Raw genomic sequence first — 16754 nt, 5'->3', positions numbered from 1 at the left:
AGGGGAGACTCACTTGATCCTCACAGGGAAAAACGCCTACCTCAAAACTTCTCGTTTCCTATAATTTGTCAAATCACTCCCTAAAGGCCTACAATCTGACCTTAAGCTATTGAAACTACTAGCATCACCTTCAAATCAGATCCCAGTACCCACTGTTAACACGTACAAATATCTACAGCCCTTCAAATATGCGGGACATTTCTCTTAGCACTTTCTGTGTATGAACTCATTTAATCCTCACAATAACCCTGTAAGATGGGTAAGTACTGTACCATTAACAGCCCCATTTTATAAATGAGGCCATTGAGGCACAGCTGGTAAGTAACAGGATCTGAAGCCAGGCATTCTAGCTCAAGTCTGCTATCTCTCATGAGCTCTTCCTCTTGTTCCTTGGCCCTTTTAAAACCAATTTTGCCAACACTTACACTCCTGGACCTCCTGCGTCTAATATCTCCTGAGGGCTGTCTCTGCGGCTGCTTCCCTGGCTCTTCTTACTACCTGAATGCAGATATCGCCTAAAGTTTAGGCCACCTATCTCCTCCTCTCACTTCTGGCTTCACTATCAGTTTTATAATTCACAAATTTAAATCTCTAGCCTTAAACCATCATGCCATCTCTCGGCCCATTTAAGTCACTCCCTTTTCCTCTGTGCACATGCAAATTCCAACCATCCATATTTGAAAATCTGTCTAGTTGCTTTCAGTGCATAACAGAACACTCCAGAATCTAGTGGTGTAAACTGTTTTATTATGTGCTTGGATTCTGTTGGTCAGGAATTCAGACAGGGCACAGAGGATCTGCCTGGCCTCTATTCCCCAGTGGCTGGGGCCTCAGTGGGGACAATTGGTCAGCTGTGGACTGGAATCACCTGGAGGAGTCTTTACTCACAGGTTCAAGTGCTTGATGCTACCTGTTGGGTGGAACCTCAGCTACGGCAATCAACCAGAACGCCCACGTGTGGCCTCTCCACGTGGTAGAGCTTCCTCACAGCATGGCGCCCTCAGAGTAACTGGACTTTTTACACAGTGGCTCAGGCTCCAAAGTTCCCCACAATCTTAAAACACTCTCCAATTAATCCAATCCCACAGTTCTTTCTCTCTAGAGGAAGGAATACATTAAGCATCAGGTATTTTTCACAGATTTAGGTTGCTTCCATGTATGGCCACAGTAACTAACCTCGAGCATACATCATTTCATGTGTGCAAGTGTCTATATAAGATAAATTCCCAGAGACAGGATTTTCAAGTAGGAAATATCCATTTTATTAGATAGACGTTGCCAAATAAACCTTCATAAAGATAGTTACACTCTCAGCAGAAATATTTGTTGCTCTCTAACTCCAATAACTTAATGCAGTATCAAATTTCTGGGCTTTTGCCAATCTAAAAAAGGAAAACAATGTAGCTTAGGGTGGTCTGTGTGCACTTCTCGCTCTTTTTTTAAGGTTTTATTTATTTATTTTTAGAAAGAGGGGAAGGGAGGGAGAAAGAGAGGAAAACATCAATGTGTGGTCGCCTCCGAGCTCCCCCAACTGGGGACTTGGTCCACAACCCAGGCATGGGCCCTGAGTGGGAATCGAACCATCAAGCTTTTCGTTCACAGGCCAGGCTCAATCCCCACTGAGCCACACCAGCCAGGGCTGTGTGCATTTCTTATTGAGGGTGAGGTCAAGCATCTTTCCATGTGTTTCAGAGTCATTTGTATTTCTTTTCCTATGAAGTGTTTACCTGTCTTACCAATGTTTCAGTGGTGTTTTTGGCCTTTCTCTCACATTAATTTCCAGCATCTTTTTATAGTCCTGTTCTCTACGATATGACTGGAAATATTTCTTCCCACGCTGCCACTTGATTTCATTTGTGTTGGTTTTTGGCCTGTGAAAATTCTCAGTTTTTATATAGTGAAAGTTACATTTATTTTATGGTTCTAGGTTGGGTCAAAATTAGGTAGGGCTTCACTGCAGAATTAATATTAAAGAAATTTAAAACCTATATTTTAACCTTCACTTTAAATACTTTTAAACTTACCTAATACTTGAAAAACAAGTCTACAGAGTTCCTGTATACCTTCTTTATAGAACTCCAGTTAATAAATTCAGAAAGAATTAAAGAACCAAAAGTCATTATTTTGCACCTTCTAATAAGTACTGGATCTAGGCAATCACCAATGGCTACTAAAGCCAGTAGGTGAACGGCTAAACTGCAATGGAATGGCAATAGAGTAAGATGAGATGGTCCATAGCTGCCTCCCATTTTACCTGCCTTTGCCTTTTGAGAAAAATTCAGCCTTGACTTCCATTCAAGGTTACAGACAGGCCGCGCGTCCCCAGTGGTCCACCACTTCAGCAAGGCAAATGATGACAGTAAGATTCCCTAGGAATGAGCCTTCCTAGTACCACGGGATATTATTCAACCAAGAGGTTGGTCATTACTGCATCCTTCAGACTGATTTATGACCACAAGGGGAAGTGTGGATGAAAAGAGGGCCACATACTAAACCTGACAAACTCAGGGGAGGCCAGCATGGTGGGCCTTATAAACTCAGACACTGAAAACAACCACTCGGGATGGTCTGAACATACATATTCCTAATTAAAAGCAGGTCAAGATGGGTAGTCACATCCTAGGCCTGTTGCTTCCTTGACAAAGGCCAATATGAATATTTACCTAAAGCGAGCCTGTCTATTGCTTGTTTACACCTAAGATAACATACTTCTGAAATATCAGAGTAATTTTCCCAGACCTGTCAGGGCACACCCACTGCACCAGAGCACAAGACCACAGACTCCCTCTTTCTTACCTTGTTCCCCACATACCATCTCTGTGTACTGTAAATATTAATTATGAACTATCCTGTACCCACCAGTATAAAAGTACAAGGGGGGACCCAAAAAATCCCGGAATTATCTTCTGGTGGGCAGGCCCCTTGTAGTACGGGCTCCCTCCCCTATGTAAGTGTTCCACGAGCCCATCCGTATCAGTGTACCAGCGGGCAGTGTTGTGAGAGACTGCGTTCAGCTTCAGCGAATTCTTTTTGAAGACTCTTTCAACACGTTTGAACTGGTGATTTAGGAGCACACCTGCCCACACCCTGCTGAGTTTTCAGCAGCTTTTGGCCAAAAATAGCATGACCCCCATACCCTCCCCTCCCCATTCACCTGATCTTGCCCCCTGAGTGACTTTTTTTTGTTTCCCTGGATGAAAAAATCCTCAAAGGGAAACACTTTGCCTATGTGGAAGAGATGAAACAAAAAATGGCAAAAGCACTAAAAGGCACTGAAATTGACAAGTTCAAAAACTGTTTTGAGTTGTATAAAGTGTCTTGATAGGTATATTGCATCAAATGAAGACTACTTTAAAGGTGACTGAAGTTTAAACATGTAAGAATAAATAAATACGCAACCTTTTATAAATAAGTCCCAGGGGGTTTGGGGGTCTCCCCCTGTATGTTTCTCCAGTTTACTTTTTATCCAATCCCAGAGATTTCCTTACTTTGCTTTGTCCTATCCCTTAATCTACCAATGGATTTCACATGACCCTCTTTATATCTCGTCCTTTGATTTTAATGTATAAAATAAGCTTCAAAACTGCCATTCTCTGGAGCATTTTCTCAATTTGTGGAGATTTTGCTTCCCAGCAGTTGTCATCAATTTGTTGTCATTTGTGCTCAAATAAACTCATAAAAATTCTTTAAAAAATAAAAATGAGCGGACCCAAGGATCACCCTGTGATGCTAGATTCAAAGGATAGCTAGTTTCCGGGAAAGGTGACAATGTCTGTTCTAGCCCCTCCTGCCCAGTGTACGTGCTACTGCCCAGCGGTGCACAGTAACAAGGAGCGTTGGATACATCATGATGAGGTTCACTGCAGGAAGGGAGGGAAAGGTGTACCAGGCGCCTTTGAAGAAAAGCTGCAGTACAGGGAGAATTGACACATTCCCCAGAAGAGCAGAAGTTACTATCAGTCCACTCAGGAGGAACTGAAAAAATAATAATAATAATTTGGGGAATGCAGAATACCAAGTTATTTTATATTTTACAACACTCAGTCAACACTATTAACTGAGAATTAATATAAAAAGGTATAAAGTATGTTGTTTACAATCACAGAAATGTGTTAGTTTCAAAGAAATTTGTTTCTATGCAAAACAATCTATGCATCATTGGCATATGCTCTCTTCTAAAGAAGTAAAAATTAGTGATTGTGCAGGATTGTTTTCCCTGTTACTCTCTTCCATGTTTTCTACAGATTTAAAGTATCCTTCCTTCCCTCTCCTACCCAAGTTGGTGCAAGTCTTCGACCACCACCATTTCAGGTTTATTCCTTTAAGTTCAACATCTTCATCCTCTCTGTCTTCTCTTTAACTATGTATCTCTAAGAAATTGATATTAAATCCTAAGTGTAATCCTCTATGTAGAGGCTTTCAAACTTTTGATCACAACCCATGGTAAGACATACATTTTACATCTGGGGTCAGTACACACCAGAAAAAGTTATACCTATAAAACTTACACAGAAATTCCTCAAAACATCTACTGTTACTACTTGTGATGGATCTTCTCCATTCTAATCCACTTTTTTGTTTGTTTGCTATTAATTTGTTTGTTTTTGGTGCTGATGATCCAACTATTAGGTCACAACTGACAGTTTGAAAAGATAAGATACAGTGATACATCTCTCCAAGTAGCAACAGAAGGACGTGGCTAAGAGTTCTGCCTTTGGGCTGCCTGGATTCAATCACCAGCCCTACCATGAACCTGCCAACCTCTCTGCCTCAGTTCCCTTGTCATGAGTATAAAAGAGTGTTACCTTAAAACTGAGAATTAACCAAGACTATTCACAGGAAGCACTTAGAGCACAGAAAGTATTCAGTTAGTGGCTATAAATAATTCTTAAATGGTCTGTGGACTTTTTCATTGTGGTAAAATGTACACACAATTCATCATTTTAACCATTTAAAGTGTACAAGTCAGCGGTACTGCAGCCCTCACCACCCTCTAGTCCCAGGATGCTGAACATCCCGAAAGAAAGTTATACCCATTCCACCCTCTTCCCAAGGCCCTGGCAACCCCTAATCTGCTTTCTGTCTCTAGGTCCACAGACTTTTTTTTTTTCAATCCTCACCTAAGGATATATTTATTGATTTTAGAGGGAGAGGAACAGAGGGAGAAGAAGAGAGAGAGATGTGAAAGAGAAACATCCTTTGGTTGCCTCCCATACACACCCCAACTCCCACAAAACCCACAGCCTAGGTAATGTGCCCTGACCCAGATGGAACCCACAACCTTTTGGTGCACAGGACGATACTCCAATCAACTGAGCCACCCAGCCAGGGAAGCCCATAGACTTTTTAAAGAATAAAGTTAACCCTTGACTAAAGCAGTTTTTGGAGGTAGAATGAAGTGTTCTTTGGAATCATTAGTCCTATGGCTCAGGAGACAAACTTCTGCTAACCATTTCTTAGGAAAACCTCGTGAGCCACTTTAGGTAAATTCTGGGACCTATCTGGGTGTCAGAAATCCCTCTCTCCTGTGAAACCTGTTAGGGCAAGGTTCCCAAGGCATGACCGGTACAGTGAGGCGGTAGCTTTCACTGTCCACAAGAGGCAGAATGCCCAAGCTTCATCTATGAAGATGTTTCTTCATTGGTCGTGGAATAGTACGAAAAAGTAGCATATTCATCAAATAAAGAACATTTATTCTTCAGTCTTTGCATTTTGAAATTCTGCTTTCAAAGCTCAAAACTTTTACCATCAACAGATTAAAAAAGTAACCTTGGACACATTCTTGGCTCTGGGTGTAATATAATTTCCTTTTTGGACCCCGCCCCTCTCACACCCTGCTTTACCACCCTTCCTTTGGGGTGTGGAAAACTGGGCAAAAATAACTTTGTTCTTCTCAAGACCTATTCAAGAGGTTGCCAGATACTCCATCAGGAAAATAACAGTGGCAGGGAGGTTACCTTTCAAAGCAGCACTGTTATTCTTTGAGAAATAACAGAAGGCTTCTTAGGCCAAAGAAATAAATGTGACCATCAGGCACCAAAGATGTGAACTACAGAATATCCTTTGGTCCCAGCTGTATAAGTCAAAAGCTTTTCATATTCATATTCATATTCTCTCTCTCCCTCCCTCCCCTCCTCCCTCCCTCCCTCTTTCTCTCAGACCAACACCTCTCAATAAGCAGCAAAGTCCTCAGTCATTGCCCACTTTCTCTCCACTCACATCCCCCTGCTCTCTCTTGTCCTGGGAGAAAGCCTGCCCGAGTGACAGCACTGGGCACACCAGGCTTATTTGCAGTGTATGTGAAAAGGGCGGATTGGAGAGCAAGTGACAGAGGGACTTGACTCCGTGTCCCAGAATTCAGCAAACATCCCTGACTCCTACTTTGTTGCTTTATTGGCCTGGATTGAACCTTGGCTATCAGGACGTTGCTCTAAGCAACTGAGCTACCTGGTCAGGGCTTGAAGCAAGAAATTAGTCCCAGAAACCTCACACCTCCAACTCCGAGAAGCCTGTACCCAGAACTGTACCAAATTCTGGAAGAGTCTTGAGCTAGAGTGAACTCGATATGGAGCAAAGAGGATTACAGCTTCCCGAAGACCCAGGAGCCTGCCAAGTCAGTGAGAGTGCAGGTCCCCTGAGTTCGCGGAGGAGGACCCTCTCGGGCACTCCAGACGCCAGAAGCCAAAGATGAGATCTCAACAGAAGGAACGGCCCAGGAAGCAGTCACTTCCACAAGCGCCCAGATGATCCTCACCATGGGTTCGGCAGGTGCCTCAAGCATCCTGCCCTGGGCAACTCAGGGACCGCAGTCTCGCCAGCCCGAGGGTTGCGCGCTGCGAGCAGCAGGGGCCCCTCGAGGGTGGCTGCAGCGGGTACCCAGATGGAGAGGCCGCTCCCGCCCAGAGCTCCTGAAAATCGTCCCACGCGGGCCCTCGCCTTGTCTGGCAGCAGGGCCAGGGCCAGGGCCGAGGGTGGGGTTCGGAAGGTGACAGCACTCGGCTCCCTCTGCCAAGAGTGAGTCAACTCCAAACTTCCCGGAGCCCGCGCGCGCTTCCTTCAACCACCTCCCCGGCTCGCCGCAGGTCCGAGCAGCCCGCGCCCACGCGCCCGGCGGGCTCACCGACCTGAGATGGTCTCCTGGTAGCCCTTGGTGAAGAACTGCATGGCCGTGGCCGCCCTCCAGGGCGTCTTGAGCAGCCCCTGCCGCTGGGGGTCTTCGCCCAGCGAGTGCAGGATAGACGAGTAGGCGGCTGCCAGGTTGGGGAGATTCAGCTCGTTGTCCTCCTCGCTGCGGGGCCGCTGGCCCTTCCAGACGTCCGCCAGCTGGGCTCTCTTGGTCTCCGGCCGCGGCGACTTCTCGGCGGGTCGGCTCGGCCCGGGCCGTGGCGGCTCCCCCTCCAGGCACCCATTGCTGTACCTGGCGTCCCGCGGCTGCGCCGGCGCTCGCACCGGGCCCTTCTCCATGGACTCGCCGCTGCCACTCGAGGGGACTTTGGCACGCTTCCGGGGCTGCGACTAAACTTCGCCGGAGGCCGCGGGCAACGGGCTGTGGTCGGAGAAACCGGAGGATGGTAGGCGACCGGTGGGTGACAGTGCGACAGGGACACCGAGGAGCTCTTTTTTATGGGCTAGCGGCTCCGCCGGCGCCGCGGGGCGTTCCCATTGGTGGGTGATGCCGCGCGTCACGGGCCTCGTCCCGCCCCGGCCCCGCGCCCGGTACGCCCCGGAGCCCGGTGGGGCGCGCTCCCGCAAGGCCGCGCCTCTGGGGCGGTGCGGCGACCCCTGCGGGAGCTGTCTCCGCACCAGTGGAGACGGGTGGGATCGGTCTCCTTGAGTTGTCGCGGGTCAAACGAAATCTGAAAGGAGCCAAATGTGGGGAGCTGGAAGCTGGCGGGGGAGAGGCACGGAAAATAGTATGACTTGAAACTCTTGCTTTTGTTAAAGTGTGGGCAGCGCACCCTCTGGCCGGTTTCAGAGGGAGTGTTACACCAAGTGGTTCTATGTGAGTCCCTGTACCTCGGAAGATGGTGACCAGAGCTTTGACCCTGGGGAAATCAATTTGCAAGGGAAACTTAGCTTCTTCCCCCTGATGTTAATAAATATTGTGAAATGTCACTGATCAACTGGACTCTTAACCAGTGACATCTGCTTTGACTGTTTTAAGATTTAAAAATTGACTTTTCTGCTCACTTGAGGGATTATTTCATAATGGCAATGGTGAGTTTTAGTTTTAATTTTTTTAATTTTTTTTTTTTTTAGAGAAGGAAACATGGATTTGTTGTTCCATTTATTTATGCATTCATTGATTGATTCTTGTATGTGCCCTGGCCTGGATTAAACCTTGGCTAAAAGGGCGTTCCTCTAACCAACTGAGCTATCCCAACAGGGCCAAAGGTAAGTTTTAAACCATGTATCAAATTATCTTATGATTTGCTCCAGAGAGTTTCTAATGCTGGTTTTCTGTCATATAAACAAGTATTAAAAGGCTTATGATCAGACAAATCAGGAGGGACACCCCTGGAATTATTCTATACTAATAAAATAGCTCTGTCATTATAATTAGTATTCATTGAACGTCTGCTCCAGGCATAGCTGTGTTCTAAACATTAAGAACAGAAATATGGAAATTGGCCTCGTAGGCATCTTTGATCTGAAATACAAGAAATAATCATGTAAATGGATTTTCAAAAGATAGTTATTGAATTTCTATATACATTAAATACCAAGTTACATAAGTCATGAAATATGAACATGCTTTGGAAAGTCTCTTTGTCACTCTCCTAATACTTATTTTAAGTTTTTTCCCCATTAACATTTTTTCCCTGTTGCAGAGGGCGGGGGCGGCGGCGGCCGGTGGCAACGCGTAGCGGGGAGCGCAGAGTGTGGGCGCTTCTGGATCTGAAGGTTACTGTCTGGAGCTAAGGAGTGAGCGGGGCTCTGAGTCCCGCAGAGCCCATCCGGAGGTTGTCATGGATGGGAGGAATAAACACAAGTCACAGCAAACACTTCACTCTTTGCCAGGAGAGGGGACATGATGGCTCTTCCCTCTTAAGCTTCCCTCAAAGCTCATCAATCAATGTCAAAAGGCTATGTTTACAGAAAACACACAGAGATCATGGATAACAATTGAAGGAACACAAGAGACCTGCCTCAGGTCAGGGTCTATGAATAATGTAAATCTCCTTCCCAATATGAGCTGGTTATCATCATTTGTGAGGAAAGAATAAAGCATGCTTAAAGGAACTTCTGGCCTGACTGTCCCCGGGAACCGCCTGGTCCTGTTTAGGGCCGTACCTACCTTTAGTATTGTTTCAAGCTTGAGCCACGTGGGTGGGGCAGAACCGCCAAGAGATAAGGAGACTTCTTTCAGATAGAATGAGGACTCCGGCCATTTCCAAGCCAAGCTGAGGGATGAGGGCCTTTTTGCCCTTTCTCCGTGTCCCCCAAGTCCTTGCCCCGCTGCCCAAACCGGCTGATGTCTATCATAGGTCGTCAGTCCGCACGAGAGAATTTACCCGTCATCAACAACTGACCATCACAGGGCCAAGCAGCGTGATGTGAGGGATGCAGGGGCTGCGCCCCTGCCAGGGGGACAGGTTTCGTCTCCTTAGTGGCCTGTTTTCCCAAGGCCTCCTTGATTATTTCCAGCCTTGGTCCCTCTCGCCTGTCGGCGAGGCTACAGTCCCTGAACCAGGCAAGATGTTTTCCAACATTTCCCCTTTAACTGCACTCCCCACTGTCCACTGTTTCAAGCATTTTTGGAGACAACATTAAAGGATGGCCTTATTTTTAAGAAATGAGAACAAAGTTACCAGGTGAGGTACTTTAAAAATGGAAGGATTTAATGGAGAAACTTTCAGTAAGGGTTTATTTTTTGTGTGTGTGGCAATCTTTTGCCTTCTTTTAAAAACATTTGTAAACATTAACTAATGCCATATTTCCCAAAGACAATTTCTAATGGAACTTTTACTCCAGAAATTAGCATTTTTTTGTAAACACTGCCACTGAATCATCAGAGTGTTTGTTGCCAATTGTCAATACAAAGTTGCTAGATTTGTTCTAAAATATATTTACTTGTAAAATAAAGGCAATGCCTTCTAGCTAAATGCCCAAAGACAATAAAAGGAAGCTTTAAAATTGACATTATTTAAACAGTTTGACAATGAAATGTAGGTAGTTTGGTAGTTTTAAGTAGAAACGAGAAAAAGGAGGAATAAACTAAAAGAACAGGGATATGTTCCACAGAATTTATTATTGTAAAATGGTTCAACAGTCAAGATATGGGCATTCAGAGCCAGGAATTGTGACAGCACTTATTATTCTAACCCAGTATGTGATCCATTTTCACCTTGAATCTAACCTGGGAGTTTTGCTCTCCACCAAAAAGCCAAGGGTTTTTTTTTTAATTCTTCCATTTCTAGTGTTGTAACAGAGAAGCAGGTGAATGAGATGCACAGCTTCAAAGATTGAATACTGCAAGATGACAAGACATAGTCACTTGTCAAGGTAACAGGTAAACTAACATTAGGTGTTTGGCAGTGGTAATTGAAAAAAAGCAAATTTCTTCAAATGCACCTGATCAAGGTTCTATATTTGAAATTCAAACTTTGGAGGAGATTCTGGATCAAGGTGGAAAGGTACACAAGAAAAGTATCCTTATCCCACTCCTAACTTCTAGAAGCAGGACTGTGAAGTCAATGGAATTTTTAGATGTCTCACTAAAACCTCAAATGCAGAAAACTGAATGGAAGCCCTTACCTTTCCTCTCTTCTGACTGAGGAGGAATAGAAGAACTTCTAGAGAGAAAATGGAAGAATATGCACACTGAGCTTACTTTTTGAGGTAAAAGGGAAGACTAAAGGGCTCCACATGGAGCTGAAGAAACTATCCCACAAGGGGAAAGTAGACATGTCCCAAACAGTTGTGTGTCACTGGTAGATGATGTTTAATAGCATCTCAGAAGAAGGGGAAGACACTAATAAGACAGGTGCTAATGAAGAATACACACTTTGACCACTGAACGTTGTCCTAACCTTCACAATTTCCCGCAGAAAAAAACACATAACACATGCTCCGCAAGCTGCAAACTGTAGCAGAGTCGGGAAAACAAAAGGGAGTCGCTATAATGGGAAACATGGAGAAGTCACCCTCAATAACATCAGGCGTGGACAGAAGGCAGAGAAACGGCCTGGTAACTGTGCAAACTCACAACAGCCAAACATCCAAAAGTAAACGAAGGGGGAAATGATACTGCATGTAAATGATATAAAGACAAAGAATGCAACCCAGAAGAAAACAAAGCTCATGGAACCAAAGAACATTCCTCACACATGTTTTCTGCTACAGAGCCACTTATAAAAACATGGATTCAATAAGACAAAAACCAAAATAATAAAATAATAGAATTGCAAAATGAGTTGCAGATACAAGGAAACAAATTGAGGATCCTTATTATTATGGAATTAATGAGAAGCATGTACAAAATAGACACTTGAAAATTCAGTTGCTGATATGATGTTAGACATAAGAATGATATGATGTTGATATGAAGAATGAATGTACAGTAGGAGGAAGATGAAATCTATTAGAGAAGGAAAAAAATGACCTAGCGTAAGAATAATTAGGCTGAGGTAGAGCACTCAACAAAGAAGAGGACATAGTCAAGATAAAATATAAGCATATTTCTCTACCAGAAATAAGCCTTTATATTTATGGTCAGTTGATTTACATCAAGGGTGCCAAGACAATTCAACGGGATAAAGAAAACTCTTTTCAACAAATGGGACTAGGACAACTGGATACCTACATGCAAAAGAAAGAAGTTGGGTCTCTATCTCATACCGCATACAAAAATTAAATAGATTAAAGACCTAAATGTAAGAGCAAAACTATAAACTTCATAAGAAAATATAGGCATAAATCTTCATGACCTTGGATTAGGCAATTAGAGTTCTAAGAATAACACCAAAAATGGAAGCAACAAAATGAAAACAAGATAGACTTTATCAAAATTAAAAACTTCTGTGCTTCAAAGGATACTATCAAAAAAGGGAAAAGACAAACTACAGAATGGGAGAAGATATATCTGATATGGATTAGTATCTAGAATATGTAAAGAACTCTTACAACTAAATAATAAAGAGCACAGCCACAAGGGGAGCAAAGCTTGGGAGTCAGGGTGCAGAAGGAGCTCAGGGCCAGGCTCGGGGGCGGGGGAGCACGCAGGCCAGGCTGGAAGCAGAGCACTGGACCCTCCCTGTGTTCCAGCCACCTCCCAAACCAGTCATTGTGGACAGGCTTTTCCCCCTGCACCAGGAAACCAGGTTCTTGAGTCCTGAATTTATTCCTCCAAGAGGAGGAACAAATCCTCTGAAATTTCAAATAGAAAGAAAAGATATGTTAAGAAAGGAGAAAAGCACCTCATATTCCAGAGTTCTATGTTGGAAGCATGCTTCATGTTACTATGGCCGACCCATATGTCAGTGGAAAAACCTGCCAGTTTGGGGGGATTTGCATCCAGAGGACAGGAGCAGGACTTGGAGTTACTTCTATCCTTAGGAATACTATTAAAGGACAAGAGGGTGAGATTTGCTTTTTTACTCTAGAATTCTAGAATCTAGGAGATCCAAGTGGTCAAATTAGAGGAATGGCTGGATGACAGCTCGCTATACTTACGAGATGCCCTTTCTGAATTCTGCACTTTTGTTACTAATGGGAAGCCAATAGTAAAAGATTCTAGCCAAGAAGTTCCTGTGAAACAGCTGAAAGTAAAAATGAAGTCTAAGCCCTGGTTCAAATGCTGGGAGCACCCAAAGTTTAATATTGAAGGAATCAGATTTGATCTTTTTAACTAAAGAGCAAATGAGAGAAACTCAGAAGTGGAGTCAGCAGTGGCTTGAGTTTGATATGATGAGGGAATATGATACTTGAAAAATTGAGGCTGAAATAGGGGATGAAATTGAAGCATTAAAAAGGGACTGATCTGAAAATGAGCAGAGGATAAACTGACTCTCAGAGGATTTTTTTAAGAGATCAATTTAATTTTGTACACAAAGACATAGTCATTAAATCAGCTAAACATTCATTATTTTATTAGTACTATTTAAAAAAATAAAATGAGCATGTCAGTTTATTAACTTTACAAAGATAATATATTTAAAATAAATAAATAATAAATAGGCCAGTAGCCTAATTTAAAAATGAGCAAAGGATTTGAACAGACATTTCTCCAAAGAAATATACACATGGCCAATAAGCACATGAAAAGATACTCAACATCATTAGTCATCAGGGAAATATACATCAGGGCGTGAATGAATACTGTTGTACCTCATACCCACTAGGATGACTATATTTAAAAAGATAGATAATAGCCCTGGCTGGTGTGGCTCAATAGATTGAGTGCCAGCCTGCAAACCAAAGGGTTGTTGGTTCGATTCCCAGTCAGCGCACATGCCTGGGTTGCAGGCCAAGTCCCCAGTGGCAGGCACACAAGAGGCAACAACACATTGATGTTTCCCTCTCTCTCTTTCTCTTTCCTTTTCCCTCTCTCTAAAAATAAAATAAATAAAATTTTTAAAAAAGACAATAAAAAGTGAGGGAGGCTCTACACTGGGCGCCAGATGATAGGGGTTCCTGTTTAGGCACCAAATGATGGGGGTACCTTGTTCCGTGCAGAGTCCCCCTGGGTCATCAAAGATGGAGGAAAATAAAATAGGTTGTTCCAGACACTCTTGGTCTGCCAGGAAAGGGGGGTGGAGATTTCCTCTAGTGAAGAACGCCCCAGCCCTTCTCTTGAAGTGGCTTTTATTGAGAACCATATGCACAGGGATATACAGCATAGATGCAAAGCTTATCAATCAATGTCAAAAGGCTATGTTTACAGAAAACAAATAGAGATCATAGATAACAATTGAAGGAGCACAGAGACTTGCCTCAGTTAAAGGTCTGGTAGACTGGGTGGCACCCATTCAGCCCTGAAACCTGGGAAACTGATCTCATTCCATCTTCAACCCCAAACATCAGTACTCAAGGGCATTCTTAGCAAAGTAAGTTTCATAGGATTTAATGCATTCCTTTTCCAGGCCTAATTTCCCCTAGGAACTGCCTGATCCAGGTTAGGACTGTACCTGCCTTTTTTATTGTTTCAAACCTGAGCCAGGTGGGTGGAGCAGAGCAGCCAAGAGATAAGGAGACTTCTTTCAGATAGAATGAGGACTCCAGCCGTGACAAAGCTGAGAGGTGAGGGTCTTTTGCCCCTTCTCCATGTCCCCCAAGTCCTTCCCTGATGGCCCTGATGCGACTGTGCCTGTCTTATGTTGCCCCTCCCATCAAGTGGTCTCACCCGTCATTGACTAACCAGCCATCCTCTGGGGCCAAGCAGAGTGATGTGAGGGAGGCAGGGGCTGCGCCCCTGCCAGGGGGACAGGTTCTGTCTCCACAGTGACCTATTTTCCCAAGGCCTCCTTGCTTAGCTCCAGCCTTGGGGCCCTCTTGTCTGCCAGCAAGGCTACAGTCCCTGAAACCAGGCAAGACAGTTTCCAACAAAAAAGTGTTTCTGTGGATGTAAAGAAATTGGAATACTGACACACTGGTAGGAGTATAAGAGTGCACCTGCTTTAGAAAACAGTCTGACAGTTCCTTAAAATGTTAAATATAGAGTCTCCAAAGCAGCTATAAACCCAAGAGTAATGAAAACATGTGTCCACACAAAAACTTATACATAAATGTTCATAGAACCATTATTCATAACAGCCAAAAAGTAGAAACTACCTAACTGATGAAAGGATACAAAAAGGTATGAGACATACATATACTGGGATATTATTCAGCTATAAAAATGAAGTATTAATATATTCTATAACATGGATAAACCTTGAAAACATCACACTAAAGTGAGAAAGGCCAAATGTAAAAGTCCATATATTGCATGATTCTTTATATGAAATGCCAGAAGCAAATGCATAGAGACAGAAAGTAGATTGGGGGGTTGCCAGGCCTGGGGAGAATGGGTAATAGGGAGTGGCCACTAATGGTATAGACTTCTTTTCAGTGTGATGAAAATATCTGGGGTTAGATAATGGTGATAGTTGAACAGCTTTGTGAATATTCTAAAATCCACTTTAATCAATGTCACCCCAATAAATTTAGTTAAAAAAGGAAAAAAAAACCACTGAACTACACAATTTAAAAGAATTTTGTGGTGTATGAATTATATATCAATAAAATAGTATGTTTCTCTTAAAAGGTAAAAATAAAGTTTGCAAAAAAATACATATAGTTTTCTAGAACAATACATTGTAGAAAAATTTGAGACAGAATGCTTAACAGCAAGCTGGATAAACTCCAAGGGTAAAGACAGCTTCAAGGATAGAGTTCTTCAAGCATCCAGACAAGAAACAAAACAACAAATTGCTTAAATGGGATTGGGAGTAAGGGCGCAGCCTTCAATTTTTCCAGAGTAACATTCATTGCCAAAAGGTTGGGGTATGGAGAGACAACTTTATAGCTTTAAGGAAAGTAAGTTACACCCACTCAAGAAAGCATTCAAGTATAAGGATACACCATCTCAAACATGTGTGAACTTAGAAAACACAACTCCTCTAAGTCCTTATTGAAAAAAACCACTTGACATGAAAGCCTGTTAATTAAGAGATAATCAAAATAGAGAACTTAAGAATGAAGAAGTTATGGTAAACATTTAAATATAAAACCAGGCAGTACATTGAGCTCCATAGAGACAGCGCCGGGGCAAGTGCGAGCCGGACGGGCACTGGGCGACTCTGTGCTCACTGAGGAAAAGTAATTAAACATGAGCAAAGGAGATCCTAAGAAGCCGAGAGGCAAAATGTCATCATATGCTTTCTTTGTGCAAACTTGCCGGGAGGAGCACAAGAAGAAGCACCCAGATGCTTCAGTCAACTTCTCAGAGTTTTCTAAGAAGTGCTCAGAGAGGTGGAAGACCATGTCTGCCAAAGAGAAAGGAAAATTTGAAGACATGGCAAAGGCGGATAAGGCTCGTTATGAAAGAGAAATGAAAACTTGTATTCCTCCTAAAGGGGAAACAAAAAAGAAGTTCAAGGATCCCAATGCACCCAAGAGGCCTCCTTCGGCATTTTTCTTGTTTTGTTCTGAGTATCGCCCAAAAATCAAAGGAGAGCATCCCGGCCTATCCCTTGGTAGTATTGCAAAGAGGCTGGGAGAGATGTGGAATAACACTGCTGCAGATGACAAGCAGCCTTATGAAAAGAAGGCTGCTACGCTGAAGGAGAAATATGAAAAGGATATTGCTGCATACCGAGCTAAAGGAAAGCCTGATGCTGCGAAAAAGGGAGTCCAAGGCTGAAAAAAGCAAGAAAAAGAAGGAGGAGGAGGAAGATGAAGAAGATGAGGATGAGGAAGAGGAGGAAGATGAAGATGATGATGATGAATAAGTTGGTTCTAGCGCAGTTTTTTTTCTTGTCTATAAAGCATTTAACCCCCCTGTACACAACTCACTCCTTTTAAAGAAAAAAATTGAAATGTAAGGCTGTGTAAGATTTGTTTTTAAGCTGTACAGTGTCTTTTTTTGTATAGTTAACACACTACCGAATGTGTCTTTAGATAGCCCTGCCCTGGTGGTATTTTCAATAGCCACTAACCTCGCCTGGTACAGTAGGGGAGTTGTAAATTGGCATGGAAGTTTAAAGCAGGTTCTTGTTGGTGCACAGCACAAATTAGTTATATATGGGGATGGGAGTTTTTTCATCTTCAGT

The 16754-nt window shown here is 43.2% G+C and overlaps 1 protein-coding gene and 2 pseudogenes across 1 annotated transcript in view; 2 read left to right on the top strand and 1 right to left on the bottom strand.

The window, feature by feature from the left end:
* GCH1 (GTP cyclohydrolase 1) overlaps positions 1 to 7590 on the bottom strand; it is a 40553-nt gene extending 32963 nt beyond the window's left edge. The window contains exon 1 of the mRNA XM_054567541.1: positions 7125 to 7590. Within this exon, the coding sequence (XP_054423516.1) occupies positions 7125 to 7464 (340 nt within the window). The 5' untranslated portion in view covers positions 7465 to 7590. The remainder of the gene's footprint in view (positions 1 to 7124) is intronic.
* Positions 7591 to 7672: 82 nt separating this feature from the next.
* Positions 7673 to 12981, top strand: LOC129065683 (39S ribosomal protein L19, mitochondrial-like; annotated as a pseudogene).
* A 2740-nt stretch (positions 12982 to 15721) lies between these two features.
* LOC129065778 (high mobility group protein B1-like) lies at positions 15722 to 16433 on the top strand (annotated as a pseudogene).
* The last annotated feature ends 321 nt before the right edge of the window (positions 16434 to 16754 follow it).

The sequence above is a fragment of the Pteronotus mesoamericanus genome, unplaced genomic scaffold, assembly GCF_021234165.1.
Source record: "Pteronotus mesoamericanus isolate MK-2021 breed Mesoamerican mustached bat unplaced genomic scaffold, CSHL_Meso_final contig_182, whole genome shotgun sequence".
NCBI lineage: Eukaryota > Metazoa > Chordata > Mammalia > Chiroptera > Mormoopidae > Pteronotus > Pteronotus mesoamericanus.
This window is presented reverse-complemented; position numbering and strand designations above follow the sequence as displayed.